Source organism: Aythya fuligula, chromosome 16 (genome assembly GCF_009819795.1).
Source record: "Aythya fuligula isolate bAytFul2 chromosome 16, bAytFul2.pri, whole genome shotgun sequence".
NCBI lineage: Eukaryota > Metazoa > Chordata > Aves > Anseriformes > Anatidae > Aythya > Aythya fuligula.
The window spans coordinates 10,210,123-10,227,598 of NC_045574.1; the positions used below are offsets into that span (position 1 = coordinate 10,210,123).

At 44.7% G+C, this 17,476-nt stretch overlaps 1 protein-coding gene across 1 annotated transcript in view; it reads right to left on the reverse strand.

Annotated features, from left to right (window-relative positions):
- Nucleotides 1–3,560: 3,560 nt before the first annotated feature.
- The window catches only part of BMP7 (bone morphogenetic protein 7), a 44,153-nt gene continuing 30,237 nt past the window's right edge, over nucleotides 3,561–17,476 (reverse strand). Inside the window, exons 3-7 of the mRNA XM_032198621.1 lie at nucleotides 12,245–12,393; nucleotides 7,611–7,808; nucleotides 6,288–6,364; nucleotides 5,675–5,785; nucleotides 3,561–4,417 (exon numbers count right to left, since the gene is read on the reverse strand). Coding sequence (XP_032054512.1) covers nucleotides 4,268–4,417; nucleotides 5,675–5,785; nucleotides 6,288–6,364; nucleotides 7,611–7,808; nucleotides 12,245–12,393 — 685 coding nt within the window. The 3' untranslated portion in view covers nucleotides 3,561–4,267. The remainder of the gene's footprint in view (nucleotides 4,418–5,674; nucleotides 5,786–6,287; nucleotides 6,365–7,610; nucleotides 7,809–12,244; nucleotides 12,394–17,476) is intronic.

Consider the following 17,476-nt stretch of genomic DNA (forward strand, 5'->3'; position numbering starts at 1 on the left):
CCATCGTTGGCAGGGCTGAATGGATTGAACGGAGCTGTAGAGGAAATCCCGTGGTCCTTGGCACCACCACTGAGCTCTGCTTGTGCTAGCCCTGCTCTCTCTGTATTTAGGCTTTACAGCTGACACTTCCATAAAAAATCAGGAATCTTAAGATTACACTAAAGCTCACTTAAATCATTATCTTTTATTATATGAACCTTGGCAGCAGCAGAGGCAGTTTCCCGTGTAAGGACCAAGGGTCCTATTGTCAGCACTGGAACAGAATTAAAACAGCTCAATTAAGCAAACATAACATCCTCAAAGTTTGGCCCGAAAGAAGTTAAAATAACTGATCTATGAAATGTTATAAATGTGCTTTAAAATGTCATTACTCAGATAAATCTAGCAGTTCTGAAGCTGGCTCACTCCAGTTTTATGGCCCTGCCCGTTTATGGCTGCGTACGTATTCATGTCAAGAATTCCTCTTCCAAAACAGTAGATGAAGACAAAGCCACAGTAGCGCTGCGGACTGACGGGAGGCTGCGAGGAACTTGGGAACAGAGTCTTGGCTCCCGGACTGGGAAAGCTGCTACGGAGCCTATCCAGCAAATTGTGTGTGTTTGTGGCAGAGCTGGAAACCAACTGGTATTTCACGATGTAAGGCTGGATGTGTTGAAGTCGGTGGTAAAGCTGCTCTTGGCTGCTCTATAGTAACTAAGACCGGTGCTGTAAGGCGCAATTTCTTATTTTTTCTTCCCCTTGCTGGAACCACCTCTGACTTAAAATGGGCTTAAATGTGGAGGATTTGGTCCATACTGAGAAATACCAGAAGGCCCTCCTCCTAAAACTAGTCTAGACATAGAGTCTGGACAGACTTCAGTTAGGTCAATAAGGCCTTTCCACTGACACTTTGCTGGACTTTGGATCAGCGCATCAAACATTTCCTTACGATCTGTAATCACTTGTGAAAGATGGCAGTGCAGCTTCAGAAAGCTGATGATTTAAGTCGCTGGATCAGCAAATACATCTATGTAAATTGGCACTACTCTGCTCACAGTTCAAAGTAAACAAGAACCCAAAAATTGCTGTTATGCCCCGAAGATGTAATGTTTAGTTAATACAGGGATTTAGACCATTATTTTTTTCAGCTGCCTCCATAGCAATGCAGTGTGGTATCCACAGTAGGAAACCTCATGCCAGCAGCATCTCTAAAATATGCTAAAACAATCTAAATTAGAAAATGTCAGCTTCTTGGCTGATGTTCCTTTGGAGTTTCTTCTTTCCTTTCTTGTGCCTCTAAATTTTATTGGGATGACTAAATCTCTGAACTATGTTAGCAGTAAACAGAACTAATTTACCCCCTGCTTCTTTGAAACAGCTGCTGACAGCTGCACTATAATTCAATCACGGATCTTTGCAGTGCAGGCTGCAAAACATATTCATATTTTCTCATATTCTTTCCTCTGTTGTGTTTGGACTGGAGGCGCCGCACCAAACAGCGACGGGCTGATTTTGCCAGTACGGAGGGGTTGATCCACGTGAAAACAGAGGATCCAGGTGAAATGTTGCCCGGCCAAAAAGGTTCTTTGAGTAAAGGGAGAATAACCACACAGATACACAGTGTTGTTGGGATATCTTTTGTAAAATTGCAATGATTTATTTTACTAGTTTGTACAAAAGGCTTCTGACAACTGCTCTATGAAAAGAACCAGAAATGTGTATGCATTTTTGCCAACTGTTAATAAATATCTTCTTAAATAAGGAAACAAATGTTCTTAGGAACTGAGAATCATTTTTCCTGGATGTGATTGAAAAGGAATTCAGAGATGGAAATAAATAATTCTTCTTCCGCTTTTGTGACAACTATTTACATAAAAATGTACAAACAGTGAAGCTGATGTTGAGCCTAGCATCAGAAATCCTATTATGTAAAAAAAAAAAAAAAAAAAAAAAAAGGCAAAACCAAAACAAACAATCCCCACATAATATTTAATATATGAATCCTATACAGCAAGATACCGTGGTCCAAGTTAAAAATGCAATACACCGACGCAGTGACCACCAACACTGAAACACCCGCAAGAAAAACTAACCCTTGTCTACTAAATAGTGGAAGTTGAGGCCCGATTAGCTTCGCACTTCGCAGGCAGCACCTTGACTTCCTTTAGGAGCCTTACAGAAGCACTGCTGTGTATGCGTATGGCAAAAGGCACTTCTGATCTGTGCGATGCCAATGCCTCGCTCTACATAAGAGATGCCCTGGGGGCGGTTTTGATGTGGCAGTTTGCTGGAGAGGTCTTGTCTGCAGGCTGCTGGGAGAGATGCTCTTTGGCATCAGCTCTTGTCCTGCGTTTGCTGTAACTATTTGGCCAAATCTCACCTTGTGCCAGGTAGGGAGCTTGCTGGAGTTGGGCTTGCAGAGTGTGTGCTGCGGGTCCTGCAGGTGTTTGAGTTGCCTGGTTTGGAAGCAGGGCACGCCTGGCAGTCCAAAAGCTACCAATACCATGGGGAGACGTCCACTTTCCCATAAGCCTAATCCTGCTGCCAGGAAAACTGCTGGGAAAACACCAATTGACTTGAATGCGATTAGAATTAGACAACCAGAAACAAGTTTCCAATTTATTTCATAGCGAATAATCTTTTTGCTCTACAGAGCGATCCGGGGCCAAGTTCACACTGTGGCTGCATCGCCCTGTCCCCTTGGTGTGCAGAGAAACCCAAATCCAAGCATTTATTATGTTCTGGACCCAACTGTTGGAGGTTCAGCTTTGCATTTATTATGTTCTGGACCCAACTGTTGGAGGTTCAGCTTTGCATTTATTATGTTCTGGACCTATCTGTTGGAGGTTCAGCTTTTTGAAGTTTGGGATTTAGAGCTGAGTATGCTGAGGACCTGGCCTTTAGTAGGACGGAATTTTCTTTTTTTTTTTTTTTTTTTTATCTCCCTGGTGAAGTTTGTGCCAGTCCTGCTTTTGTTATCTCAATGTATGATAAAGCTTTGGATCGGTTTGCGACTGGTTACTGCTCCTCTCTGGTCTTATCGCAACAACTTTAATGGAGTTGTAATTACATAGGTGTGATGTTTGTGTAACCCATGACTTTAAAGAAAGAAAAAGAAGAGCCTTGAGGGGATGTTTTCTTACCCCTGGTTTCATCTTGTAGATGTGGCTAGTGAAAGTGATTTTTAATTTTTATTTTTTTAGAGTTGAAACCAATAATAGAGCAGTGTCTCAGTATCATAATCAGTGGCCTTGGGAAGTAAGGTGTCCTGTCAGGTTTCTATCTGGGTTGGCGTGGTGCTGGGTGTATGTCCCAGCTTACAGCACCTTCTGTACGCCAGCCTCCGCATTTTTGTAAAAGTGTTGGAAATTGTTCTGTCGTTGAAGTCAATGGATATTTTCCAAACAGGAGCAGGATCTTTATCTCTCTTTCACAACTCTGTAACTGCTTAGGATACCCCAGCTAGCACTAGGTTTAATCCCAAAATGTTTCTTAACATTGTGCTGCTTTCCTGTTTCAAGTTCATAGCAAATTCAAATTCTTTCTGGTTGCTAGAGGAAATTTTCCCGTGTTGACAAAAAAAAAAAAAAAAGTATACCCCAAAAGTCTTGCTCTTGGGAGTTATTTTCTTCATTTCTTTTGCTTGCCAGTTAGAAAATTCTTTATTTTCTCTTAGACTGATTTGGCCTTTGAACTTGAATCAATCCAGATATAGCTTTTGCTACTGCAGTTTAAAACTGGAACTTGCATCTAATTAATCTTTGCTTCTGCTGATGAAATTGAAGCAGAGGAATGGAAGTAACAATTCTCTAACAAAATACCTGTTCCATCCAGGTATCTTTTGCTCACTTATTTTATTGCAAACTGTGTGTTACAGGAACTACAGATGTTTAATAGTCACAGCACGTTCTCACCTTGGATAGATTATTAGCTTTTAATTCATAATCAACACTCGTGTGTTTGCAATTTCTGAAAGAGTCGTTTGCAGAAGTATGTACTGTAGGAGCCAATTTTGTAGGCAGATTTGGTTTTAAATGGTTTGTCTGGCTTGTTTCAGTTTACAAGCTCATTGTCTGTAATAAACTAAAACAAAATGTGTTCAAATGCCACTTAGATGCAGAAACTGTTCCATTGTCTGAACTTTCAGAAGCCCAGTCCTAAAAACTGTTTGGGATTTTTTTAAGCCCGCTGCTGCAGTGCTAACCTTTTCCCCTCCCCCAGCGATCCGTACAAAACCCACTCTTTACAAATCACTTTTTTCTTCCATTTTTTTCTTTCTTTTACAAACCTAATGACAGCCACATGCTCGTACCACCATGTTCCTGTACTTTTTTAAGATAACGTTGGAGCTGTCATCAAAGTAGAGCACTGAGATGGCATTGAGTTGGGTAGGAGCACAGCAGGGTTTCGGCACAGTCTCTGGGTTTATAAAGTGAACCTGGGGAATTAAAGCAGAAGCACGTTAAGATGTATTTTCCTTTCTCCTCCCCCAAAGTTTCTCTTTCCCAGGCAGCCCGCTCACTCAGACATGTTTTGAACACCTGGCTTTGTGTACAAATGTCTTGAGATGTCCCCTGCATGTATGGAGGCTGACGCACGCACCCAAGTCAGATCTAGTTGGAAATCTTTCAGTGAAGCAGGTTTTCATTAGAAGATTCCCATTTGTCAGAGCAGTCAGAGTTCTGCAGAAGCATACCAGTTACGATAAACTCTGCGGGACATGTGGACGAGATTTTGTGAGCAACCCCATGGGTGCTGGGCATGGGGCCCAGTCCCTGGAGCTGGCAGCACCGAGACCCGGTCCGCACCAAGGGCTCTTGGGTCCCCGGCTGCAGGACCTCTGAGGAGAGGGGGGAAAGTGACTAAAAACCAATCCTCCAGGAGAAAATACTATGAATTTTCTTCCCTTGGATATGTAGATGCTTCTAGCTTCCCTAATGCTTTCTGCAGTGCTATCCTTAGATGTGTATAGGGCACGGGATGTGGGTGAAAAAGCAGAGTGAGCCTCCTTGTGCCCTACGGACCTGGGCAGGGGACCGGGGCTGTGCCAGGAGGGTGCCCGAGCAGGACAGCTGCAGCTGCTGCCCCGCCAGGGTGCTGGGGACTGGCGTGTCCCCTGGCCCTGCCAGCTACTGCAGTGCCTTGGCTTCGCCAAGGCAGCTGGGGCCACCAAGGGTCTCCCAAAGCGCCGGCGCTGTCATGTGGACGCGCTGGCTCGGGGCTCCCATCTGGACGTCTTTGCACAACTTCATAAAACAAATACACCCACAGAGCAGCTGGGCTGTGGAATTTCGGGATTCACTGACCCCTTCCTCAGCCTGCCCCCAAATCCACTTCTGGCGGCAGCACATGGTGCGGGTCCTTACGGAGTTTTTCCAGGAGATGTTGATAATGGGTCTCACATCCTGCGCTTCCCTCCCGTGCAGTGGGACTGTACCACCATTAAGATGCCTATCACAGGGCCCCTTTAAACTAGAGAGAGCATGTCAATGCTTGCAGCAAAGAGAGGGTAATTCCTAGCCAACTATTAATTCAGGCCACTTGGCTAGACATGTTTAGCCAGATGCTGCAGGCATCTTAAAGAGCTAATGCAGACCTTCCTTCTCGTGTTAGCTCAGGGATCCTTTTTGGTATAAACTTATTGCTGAGTAGCACCTAGCAGAAATAACTGTACCACAAGCTCCGTGACACCTACCAGTGTCTGCACAATGGCATGATTTGTAGCATTCATGTACGAATTCAAGGGGAAAGCACATTCTCCTTCACAGTAATACGCAGCATAGCCCTCTGGAGCGATGATCCAGTCCTTGATTAATTGAAGACATTAGATTGTGGAGAAAGACAGAAATATTGTGCAGTGAAACACAGAGTAGAATGACACATAAATCTATCAGTTCATATGTCTGCATACAATTACAGGAGCTTGCAAAATAAAAATCTGGCACACTGGCCTCTCTAGCGCTGTCCTACACACCTCTAAAGGAGCTGCTCTTCATCGGGTGGCATCGCCTCCCTGGGGTTGTTCAGGGAAAGGTTGGACACGGTGCTTAGGGACAGGGTTCAGTGGGTGACACTGGTGGTAGGGGGATGGTTGGACCAGATAATCTTGGAGGTCTTTTCCAACCTTAATGATTCTGTGATTCTAAAGTACTCGTACACCCCGACTTTGCAGAAGCACTTCTTAAGCATGCTAAAGGCAATACGCATTTTTTTCCTGCAGGGGAGGGAAATCCACTTACTGGCTTGATCTCTAGCAGCCTGCCAAGGGACTTGCAGCCCAGCTGGCACCAGTGACGCAGAGCCCTTACCTGCCACCCCAGGTCCCTGAAGCTGACGTAGAGCTCGTGCTTCTTGCAGGCCTGCCGCTGGTCACTGCTGCTGTTCTCTGCGGGGAGCGGGGCTGTCAGCACGGGCTGCCCCCAGCCCTCAGCAGCACCCAACAGGGAGCAGGCGGCACTGCTCAGCTGTTGTGCTTGCTGCTTTCTTTTAGTCATTTTCAGTTTCTCATGCTTTAGTCATAAAATATAAAGTGCAAAAATCCAAAGACACCCTGGGAACACCCCCTCCCTCCCTGCTTCCTTTGACCTCATGTTGGCAAAACCCAGGTATCTCAGAGGATTGCCTGCTGTATTAAGGAGAACTTGTGCGAGGAGCAATGGGGAACAGCAACCTTTAACTCTTTTCTGCATTCTGAACTGTGCATGACAATTGCACCTTCAGGCCTACAAAGGCAATGTGGTGACACGAAACTAATACTAAACCTCTTTGTGCAGCTGTAACCGGAGTACAGCCGGTGACAGCGCTTTGTGGTGAGGCCAAAGAACAAAGCACGGGTCTGAATTGTGGATCTGAGCACCCACAGCTGTCAGTGTAGTTCTAACGTTGTGTTCATCCTGGCCATATAGCCTGATGTCACACCTTGTGCCTGGGGTCCATCTCCTTTCCTCTCTTGCAAGCTCTTTCCATCCAGCAAAATGCTGGAGGAGCGGAGCTGGAATTTGCCACTGCCCTCAAAGGAGCTCGTCCCATGCTGCGGCTCCTTTTGGGGAGGTCACTGAGGGCCTGCTACTCTGAGGTGTCTCATAATTAAGCCACGTTTCTATTTTAAATGCCTGGAGCTTTTCTTCCATACTAGGACATGCAGCTTCCCCCAGAATGGCTGCAGCTATCCTGAGCAAGGAATGGGCTTTTCCTCTTCCAGGCAAAACTTCTGGAATTACTAAACTTTTGGGGCTCAATTTAAAATTACATCCTCTTGAAAATGTACAGCATTTTGATTCAGATCCGCTGAAATACCTTATTGTAATGATCGCTTATTTGTTTTAAAGTAATTATCTTAAATTTCATGATAAGAATTTATATGGGAGATTGTTTAGATGGCTTTTTTTTTTTTTTAATTGGATTAGGATATCCTTCAGTTGAACGCTGTTTCAAAGAAAAAATATTTTTCTAATTTTTTTTGGAATAATCCCTAATATCAAGTAGTTTCAGACCAGCAACAGAAAACAAGTGGTAGACCAAAGAGACAACAAACAGCGTTGAGAATGGGCAAAACTGTTCCCATCTAGTGTCAAGTCCAGCGGAGCGTTATCCCACACCTACAAACACCGACCCAACGAACCTCCCTGTACCTGCGATGTTGGACACCCGGAAAGCTTCCTGGTTCTTTGGTGTTTTGGATCGATTCTGGCTCCTTTGCTTCCCTCCCGTGGAGCGAATGCTGCGGAGATGAACCTCGGTGGCTTTGAAGAAGGCTACTGTGAATGGCTGCTTGTTCTGCGGGCCGTGCCTCCCAATGAGACCTGCCAGTTTGGGGTTGATGCTTTGCCCTTAAAAATAAAACAGAGTTAAGCAGGATTGTGGTAAGTTCCCATTTTCAGCAGGCCCGGTGAATAGTCCAAGGAGAAGAGCTGCTGTCTGGTCCATAACGATGATTCCTAGGCACGTCCGTAGCCACCAAGGGCCTGGACTTAATCGGTAAAGCTGCTTCTGACAAGAGCAGCTTAGCACAGCTAACTTCATTTTATATCTGCATGTAAAAGTTAAATAAAATGCTCCTACATATAATTATTTTACCCTAAATCCGCTTAGCATTAACTTTTCCTGCATTCTTTAGAGGGGTTTCCTTAAGTTCACCAGCCTATAATTTGAAGTGAGCCTGTAAAAGGAACCATAAAACTGAGCCCATAGGAACACTAAATTCCCACTGGAAGGTTATTAACTTAAAATAAAAATGCCTTATATGAAATGTTGTCAGAGTTCCAGATACACTGCAGCTGAGAGGAACAAAATAGTTCAGATATCAGAAGATGTCACACTTATTGCTGTGTCTCACCACTACTGTATCCCATAACCTCATTTCAAAGCCATTGATGGCCATGTGTGCTTCCTTCATCCCGGACTTCTAAATTAATTTTATTTTTGCTGAAAGTTCATTAGGTGGTTTTGCTGTAGAATGAAATCGTTGTTCACAAAAGACGCGAGGAGCAGGTGGCAACACAATATTGAACATTTCTCCCTGTTCTCTCCAAGAGTGTCTGGGTGCTGCTGTGAAATGGAAGGGGGATATCCAGATCTCCAGTTCTACTGAGGACTGAAGTTAAGTTACGTCAGTAGTTCTTGTGATCCTTTTTGCTAAGGACAGAGCTGGGCCTTGTCAGTCACGAATCAAATAAGCCAAAGGATGGCCGGCAGTTTCTGAGAGAAGCCCTGAAAGGCACCTGACCATGAAGAGCAGCTGAGGGACTTGAGAGTTCCTAAAAAAATCTCCTTACCTTGCTGGCTTCGGACTACTGTGTAAAAAGAACCTGGTAACCTGAAATATTTAATGTAATAAATAATGTAGGTAATTTTCTACAACTCCTGTTTTTAAAATGAACAAAGTAAATGCCAAGGGAGTGGCCTGTGACAGATTTAAAAAATACTGTATTTAGGGAAATGTTTGCATCTTAGCTCTTGAATATGGCCAAAGGTTGGTAAATGTGACGGGCCCCAGAAAAAGGGGCTGTGGTCAAAGGTCTAGGCCAAGAAGTGGAGCAGCCTCAGCTGCAGTCCATTCCCCAGTTTTCTAAAAGCCCGCAGCCCCATGAGCAAGTGCCAAGCTGCAATATTTGGGATTTGTGGAAAGAACAGCCTCAGGAGAGGGTTTTATGGGACTGCCTGGTGTGACCAGGTCCCACAGCGTGCCATGGGCAGGGGAGCGGGGCCAGGCCGTGCAAACCAGATAAAGCAAAACAAATATTGGGAAGGGGCACCAGGAAAGCTCAAGCTAAATGAGCAAGTGCAGAAATTTGTGTATGTAGGTTTCTATGTGGACATACAGCAACTTCTTCAGCTGAAGCTCCTTGCTGGAAACTTGTCCAAACAGTTTTCATTTGAAACATTTGAGGCTGAGCCCACAAAGTGCTTAAGCAAGTAGCTAATGCTGAATATGTAAGTAGTTCCACTTGTGCTCGGGCTTTGCCAGATCGAAGCCTTATTTCCTGAAAACAAGCTCAGCTGAAGGAGCTCACTGAGTACGGTTCCTATGGCTTTTCTTGCCCCCTCAAAGAAGCCTTTTGCTTCTCTGAGTTGTTTACCCTTCCAAGTACATCTCTGGCTGTGGTTTTTCCAGAGAAAGTTATTTCACCTTTGCTGTGTCTCTGGAGATTTGGTCAGCGGTATGCAGCAAGGGGACCCAACTTCACACGGGTTTGTTTAGTGGATTTTCATTAGCATGGCAGTAAGTTCATCTGACCGATGAATTCCTCATTTAACACCACTGTGTTCAGGATCAGTATGATGCTTCCTTAGGGGAAAATAGGCATGCAGTACTCTGTATAAAGGTGGGAAAAATGCACTCCTTGGTTCTAACCTTCCTACACATCCAGAAAGTGAGGCTTAACACAAGGACATGTATATAATCCCCATTAGACAATAATAAGCTTGTCCCAAAAGAACTACAGCTGTGCTCTTGAACCAGAGGGCGCAGCCTTATCTGCTTTTATGAAGCTGCTTTTTTGAAACTGTCATATATGGGATCTCAGGCAATAAACTAAGTAAACCCAAGAGGGTGCTTGCTGTTCCCATGTGCGGCTGCTGAGCAAGGCGTACTGGGTTGAGAGCTCGCTGCAGGCTACTGACTCACCCAGATGTTTTTTTGCTTGCAGCTTGAGCTGATCCCCATTTTCTATGAGCAAAAACCTCCCCTGTGATTCCACCCTAGTTATACATGTTGATAGACTTATTTGGCAAGACTGTAAAGGAAGACCAGTTAATTTCTTTTGTATAATTTCATCTGGACAGTACCCGTGATGGCTTTTTTTTTTTTTTTTTTTTTAAGACTGTACTGGCTTCATGGTTGGAGATCTTTGTATGTAGGACAGCTACAAAGGAAAGATCTTTTTTACAATTCACTTAAAGCACTGGGGGTTGTCCAAGCATATAGTGTTGCATCAAAGTCCTGCTGTGTTTGCAGCATATGATTTTCATATGAAGTCCAGGTGTAAAAGCAGTTTTCTCGTTAGCATGCAGTTGGTCTAAATCCAAAAAGAAACTTGGGGAGCAAGGAAGGACATGTCCTTGCCATTCAAAATAGAAAGAAATATTCACGTGTATGGTAGAGAAATGCGAGAGCAAAGGTGTGCTGCCAGGGGACTCAGTCACAGAAGCCAGGCAGACAATCAGGCCCTGTATGTCTGTATTTACTTTTTAAATGCTGGAGTTGGCTTTCCTAACTTCAGCGACAGGCTGATTTAAGCATTTTGTTAATCTCTTTTGAGAAAGCAGCAAGTTACTTTTTACGTTGTTTTGAACGTGTTTACAAATACAGCTGGATTTTTCAGGAACATAAACTACAGTCCCAATTTTCACCGAGTCCTATACAAATGAGAATGCCATTATTACTGAAACCGAGAATTTCCAGCTTTGAAGGCTCTCCCCATGATAGATCGGGCTGTATGCTTTTAAAAGAGCCCACTTGTGGTTGCTCCGGCAGAGCAGCTCCTGGGGCTGTGTGGTTGCAGCATTTCCCCGTGTGCAGGACCCTGACAAGCCTTGGCTGAAATCCGTAGCATATAAATGAATAGCTGGCTTCCTCAATGCTGAAAAAAGGGATTGACCTTTGCTGTAAAATCACTAGCTGAGGACTGGGGAGGAGGGAGTGATAAGGTTTTATGAGTAGAAGAGTGTGAGAGTGATGCTGTATTATCTGTAGTGTTTAAGAGATATTAAGCCTACTTCCAGCTAGTGCTTTCCTGTGGACTCCAGCCTGGGTCTTGGTTTTCCTCTGTGTGAACCAGAATTGGATGTGCCATGACTACGGACACAGTGTCTGTAATCCCAACTATTTCCTTTAGGAGGCAAAGTGAAAGCTAAAAGCAAGGACAAGTGTTTGAAAACAGGTTAAGCTTGTCCTGGCTGTTCGTTTTCCTTACTACTTTAGCTTGAAGAGTTAAGATTATCTCGTAAACCAGCCTGAATCTGAATCTTTGTGCAAAGATGGCAAAAGGCATCTGTCATTAGGGTGGGGACTGGTAACTTCCATGAAGAAGCTCCTGCTTTGTGTCTCTGAATGATCTGTGAATGCAGCAGCCCTGAGAGGGCAGGTTAAAACAAACCCTGGGCACCTTGCAGTGCACAGGTCTCACAAGAGTAAAATCGCCCTTCGGTGTGATGGCTGTTAGTTTGCCTGTTTCAAAATTGCTTCACAAAGTACTACCCACTGGAAATGTTCATAAAAAGCAATAGTAAATGTTATCATAGATGTGTATCTGGAGAATGAATTTCTACTGCTAGGGAGGAAACGAAAATGGTTCCTAAATATTTTCTGAAAGTACTTCTGTGCCAGTTGATGCCGGCCTTTTACATCACTCAGCTTTGTCTTTCTACACATATCAAAGTTTCCTCCTCTCTCCTAAACTGGAATTGTCTCACTCAGAAAAATCTGAAGCGGTAGGCACAGGGAGCATGGCTGGAGAAACACAGGAGTGGTCCTGTTGTGCTCTGCCGCCAGCAGCCTATACACCCTGTGATGGGGATGTGTACGCAGCTAATGCTGACATGACTGCATAACAGATCCCCAAATAAAGCATTTGAGTACATCCTTAACCTGAAATATGTCTACAGACTTTATTTTCTAATCGTTATTTGTGCCTTAAGCAAATTCAGGAAAAACATACTCACGAAATCCTATTCAAAGAAAAGAAAACTGAATGCTTAAGGCTTCCCCTGGTTGAGATCATCTACCCGAAACGGAGACTCCTTGACGTTGCTGTCTGAAACTCACCGTCTATGCTTTCCACGGATAGCTGCAGGCCAAGATTGTGCTGTGGATTCACCACCCAGTGATTACTGGTTGCAGTAATGTCAAATACCAGCCACCCTTCTTCTGCTGCCCAGATTGTTCGAGAGTCGAGCAGGAACAAATCTGAGTCCCTGAAAAAAAAAAAAAAAAAAAAAAAGTGCAATTTCTTGTTACCTGGGCTTTCCACTGGGGTCTCTCCAACGTTGACATGCCCGCATTAAGCAACGCGCTCGGTCGGCCGTTCAGGAACAGGCACGATGCTGAAGCTGGGCTGGCGTGCTTTCCTACCTAATCACCTTCATATGAAGTGCTTTTCTTCTCTCTTTAAAAAAGGGAGGATGGGTTGAAGCAGAGTTGAGGTGGTTTTGGATTACTTTGCTGCTGCAGTTAACCTTAGAGCTGCTGATGCAACTTCAGAAGAAATGCTTGCCAGGCACAGATTTGCAAAATTATTGTTTGCATATGCAAACTTAGTAATTGGGCAGACAATGCTGCTCATTATCCTTTCCACACATAATTTCCTGACTTTTACGCATAATTGTAGCACTGGTGCAAGCCAGCTGGAACACTGTTGTGCATATATTAACATATGTAATGGTTTTTTAAATTCGTTCGTCTGAGGTTACAGATAATTGATTGAGGCAATAACCCTCTGCACAGTCACAGGTCTGCATAATGTTGGGTGGCAATTTCCTTTCAATTTGTTGCTTACATCTTTAAAAGGCCACTGCTGGATTATTCTGGTTGGAGAAATGAAAACAGAAGCTGAGAAAGATCGGGAATAGAGAGGATTTCTTGCATTTAAAAAGGGTGAAATCATTCTGGATTTACAAAATATTTCCTGGCAAATTTCTGTAAAATGAAAATTTGAGAAAACATGGGTTCTGTAAGGGAAGGAGCCTTCTCTTATCAGAAGTTAAGAAAGAGGTAAAACTTGATGGAAATAGTAACAGAATTGGATGGTGGCACACTTCTTTTATTAAAAAAAAAAAAGGCAACAACTTCAGAAGAACAAAGAAACCCGGTGGAAGTGTCCAGACAAGCCCTGTAAGAGCTGCTTCTGTACTTGTAGTGCACAAACACGATAACTTGTTTAAGTGTAATTATATCATTTTGAGTGAAGAAATATCCTTGGAATAACCCTTTCCAAATATCCTTGGAAAACCCTTTAATCGTGTCCTCAAAGCTTCAAGAAGGCCTTGCTAATTTTGTCACTATTGATTTGTCAGTGCAAATAACTATATATAACTAATATAACTATATATAACTAATTATAACTATAAAAGTAACATTTTTAACTTTGTTTATGCAGTGCCTCTTCTTTGCACAGAATATCAAGCAATCAGAATTGAATCCCAGAAGAGCTGTCAGCATAGGGCTTTTGTCTCTCAGATTTTAGTGATCATTTTCCCTGTGAGATACCAAGAAATTAGAGGCTTTTGTCCCACAGAGCTGACTCAAAACAGAAGCAGAGTTTTATTGCGATGTTTTTTGCTATCTATACTTTCAACCTTTGTGGGCCAGGGCATGTAAGAAATGATGGCTTTCCTCTCTGAGCTAGTAAGTGTCACTGCCTCTAGCTCTGTGTGGGCTTACAAGAAATTAAACTTCTGAAATTAGTTCCTTCAGAGCACGTGAGCACATCATCGAGCATGTGTAAAAGGAGGATCTGTCGTTTCCCCAGCAATTCATTTTTAAATGAAAGCATTTTGCTTTCCTCTAAATAAAGTTTTGGTCTGTGGAAGAAGCCCTACATCAGAACTGACCTTGCTGTAACACCTCCTTGCCAGCTTGAGGGGTTCTATGAGGAGTATTTTGGTGGATGTTTGGGCAGCCATGGCTCAGGAAGGGGCCGTGGTGCAGGCGATGGAGAGGCTCAGCCCAGGTGCTGGGATTTACTCAGCTCCACTGGGTGCCCCCAGGACAGCTGAAGACAAACGGTGCAGATCACCCCTCCCTCCATGTGTGCGGTCCTTACAGGAAGGTATGATGCTTGAGCACAAGCCGGGGGGGCAGATTTCCTGGGGTTTCATCCCCACCCAGGAGCGATGGCCGTGTGCCCGCAGCACATGACGCAGCCGCACAGACACCTCCCGCCCTTCCCTGTTTACAGCACGCGGAACAAAACACGTCCCAGGGGAGCTGGGGACGAGGGAGTAGTACGGATTGGCCTGTTCCAATGGCTGAGTCCAAGTTTCCAGAAGTAAAGGGCTTTTATATTCACATACTGCATCATTTAAGCATGGCCCCTGACTGGAACTCATGATTCACACAACGTTCGGTTAACAGGGACTTGGCTTGCTTGGTTTTTCTCCCTTGTAGTTTGCAGGTTGAAGATAATAGCAATAATGATAACTTATTATTTTTTTTTTTAAGCTACTGCTCAACTGCAGCGTTATTACTCAGAAAAACCAGCCTTTAAGCTTCCCATGCTGACATGATGCAATCGGGGTAACCAGACAACATGAGGCATCAAGTACCAGGGTGAGTCAGGCTGGGAAATTGTATAATGCGTTTGTTTTCCTGTAGTTACAGCAATGTGCAAACAATAGGCCTGGAGGGGAAGCCCGAAGTGAGAGAGATCAAAAGGACCCACTAAAGGGAAATGTCCTTCCCACACACACTCGGAACATTTGGACCCAAAAAGGCCTCGTGTCAGATGCTCCCTGGAGAGGTTCAAGCACTCCTGGATGTGCAGTTTCCACTCCGGCCCACCAGCAGCGGCCAGGGTTGGGATGCAAAACCTGACTGGTGTTGCAGGCAGAGCATCTGAGGCTCCTGAGGTTGCGGTGCCTGTTCCAATGAAAAGAAACCTCCCGCTCTCTCAAAAAGAGCAACCTCCCATGAAGCGAAATGCCCTGCTCCCCAAAGACTTACGGCAAAACAACATTGAATCACTAGCTAACAGACAGCAAGCCCTACAGCCATCATTGCTGGATAAGTCATAATGAGCAGAGCTAAGAGATGTTATTCTGCTTAGCCTTACACAAAATTTGTTCTGAGGGCTCCTGTCTAATGAGTTGTTACGAGAGTTAGTGCTAGTCTAGCTGATATGGCTGGTTTGGGATTTAGATTTGAGACAGATATCTAAGCACAAAGGGAAGAGGTTCCCAGCGCACATCTCAACCACGAGTACCTTACCTAGTGACTGTGTGCATATTGAGAGTGTTCTTGGAACAATGTCAGCGGTGGTTTTACAATCAGGAGGCAGGGAACCACTTTGGTTCCTTGTTCTTTCAGTCCCTTCATTTAAGAACTTCAGAGCATGTGACAAACTGTACTGAGCCTTCTACCAAACCGAGGATACGGAAAGGAACACGATCCTCATTTTACAGAAAATTAAGCTGGGACATGGAAACGTTAATGTCTAGATTAGAGTTACATAAATGATGAAGTCTGGATCCAGACCACAAGTATGTTTTGTTGAGACCACATCAAAATGGCTCAGCATTCAAAGTACTTAGATCAGTGGGAGTGTCAGAGCTTTTAGTGATGATAAAACTCAGGGCTTTCAGATCAGTTTTCTCAAGCAACAGGCTGTTGCTGCAGCAGCCTGAGCTGAGGAGGGGAGGTTGGCACTTGTCTGCTGATGGCTTCAGTGGTGTCTGGTGCCGGACACCAGAAAGGAGATGCACCTCCTGGTAGAAAGCACTGCTGGAAGTTTGCTACAGGTCATATAGTTGCTGTGTGGTCTATAAAATTTCCTTTAATAACTCAGTATTTTCTGGACTGAAGGTTGTATAACAAGGATTGCAGCGTGAGGTTGGCCGGGGACAATGCACGTGAGATCGTGTCTGGAAAGCAGCTGGAGCTGTGGATGTGGAAGGGCTGAAGCTGCTAAAGGGCTCGGTGTGAGCAGGGACAGGGAGAGCTGGTGGCATGAGGGGGCTAAGGAAGGGTGATCAGTGGAAGAGAAAAGGACTGGAAAAAGTGAGGTTTGTGGCAATGAGCGGAGAAATAAGAGGAGGCAAAATAAAGAAAAGGCAAGTGAAAGCATTCTGAAAGGGAAGAGTGAGGAAGAGAGTTGCTGTGTCGTAACCCCCGAAGTTCTAAGAGAAATGATTAACAACCAGGCAGTTTCATGAAAATAGCAAGTATGGGCTCTTTGCTTTTTGCTGGGGTATTTTTTAGCCTCTTAGATATGCTCTGGTTTGTAGCCATAAATGCTAAATAAAAAGTGCAGCATCTCTGCTAGCCACCTGACCTGGTGGGAACCTTGAGAGAGAGAGACTGAAATTGAGAGTCATCAGTTCTGCGATAGCAAGGGAGAACAGTAGATGAAACTCTGCAATTAAAACCTATAATGCTCTAAGGTCTGTAGTTCTGCAGCGTAGCCCTCTTAGCAAGCAGCACCTGCTTTTGTGTTTGTTTTCTTCCCTCGCTTTCCCCAGCCCCCTTGTCAGCTCTGTTATTTCAAGCTGCTGGTTGACAAGTGGTAGTAAACACTAGCGAGCACTTCCAAATGGGATAAAAATAAATGGGAAGAAGCACAGGCAGCAGAAGACAAGGTGACTCTTGGCAGCTCTCCTTACATTGCAAAACGAGCTGATGGCTGCGATGTGCTGGCACTCGGGGCTGTGAGCACCTCAGAGCCTTGGTGGCTCTCCTGGCCGTGTCCTGGCAGCAGCCAGCCTAGGGCACTGCCAGCAGGTCCTGCCGTCCCCTGTCTGCCTTTCAGGCATCTGCTGGCCCAAAGAGCACACTGAGGCTGTCTGGCCGCTGCGCAGCTCTAATCCCTACCTGCTAGTTTGAGGAATTACAGATCTAGCAGTGTTTTAAACAATAACCATATTGTGACACCTTGCAGCAGTAGACTTGAATTGCTTTACAAATATGGGTCAATCCTCCCACGTCCGTTTTAAAGTGGGAAATACTGGAGGCACAGATATGTTAAATGTCTTACTGACTCAGCTTGTAAACCACAGGAGCATAATCCTATCCTCTTGACTGGTATTATAACCTTAGAGGAGCTGTTTGGGCCACAGGCACGATGCAAGCTGGCAAATTAACTGCAAGGTTGCCCAAAGATAGAGGTGGCAGGGGGGCTGTGGGCAATTCGCGTCCAGGTTTGAGCAGGTGGAGGGAGGAGAAGGCAGAAAGAGCATCCTGGGAAGGGGAGAGGAGGTCTCGGGTTGGAAGACATCTGTTTGGATTAAAAAACTGCAGCATCCAGATTCCACTTTGCTTGGTGTCATTACTTAAAGTTGGCTGCAG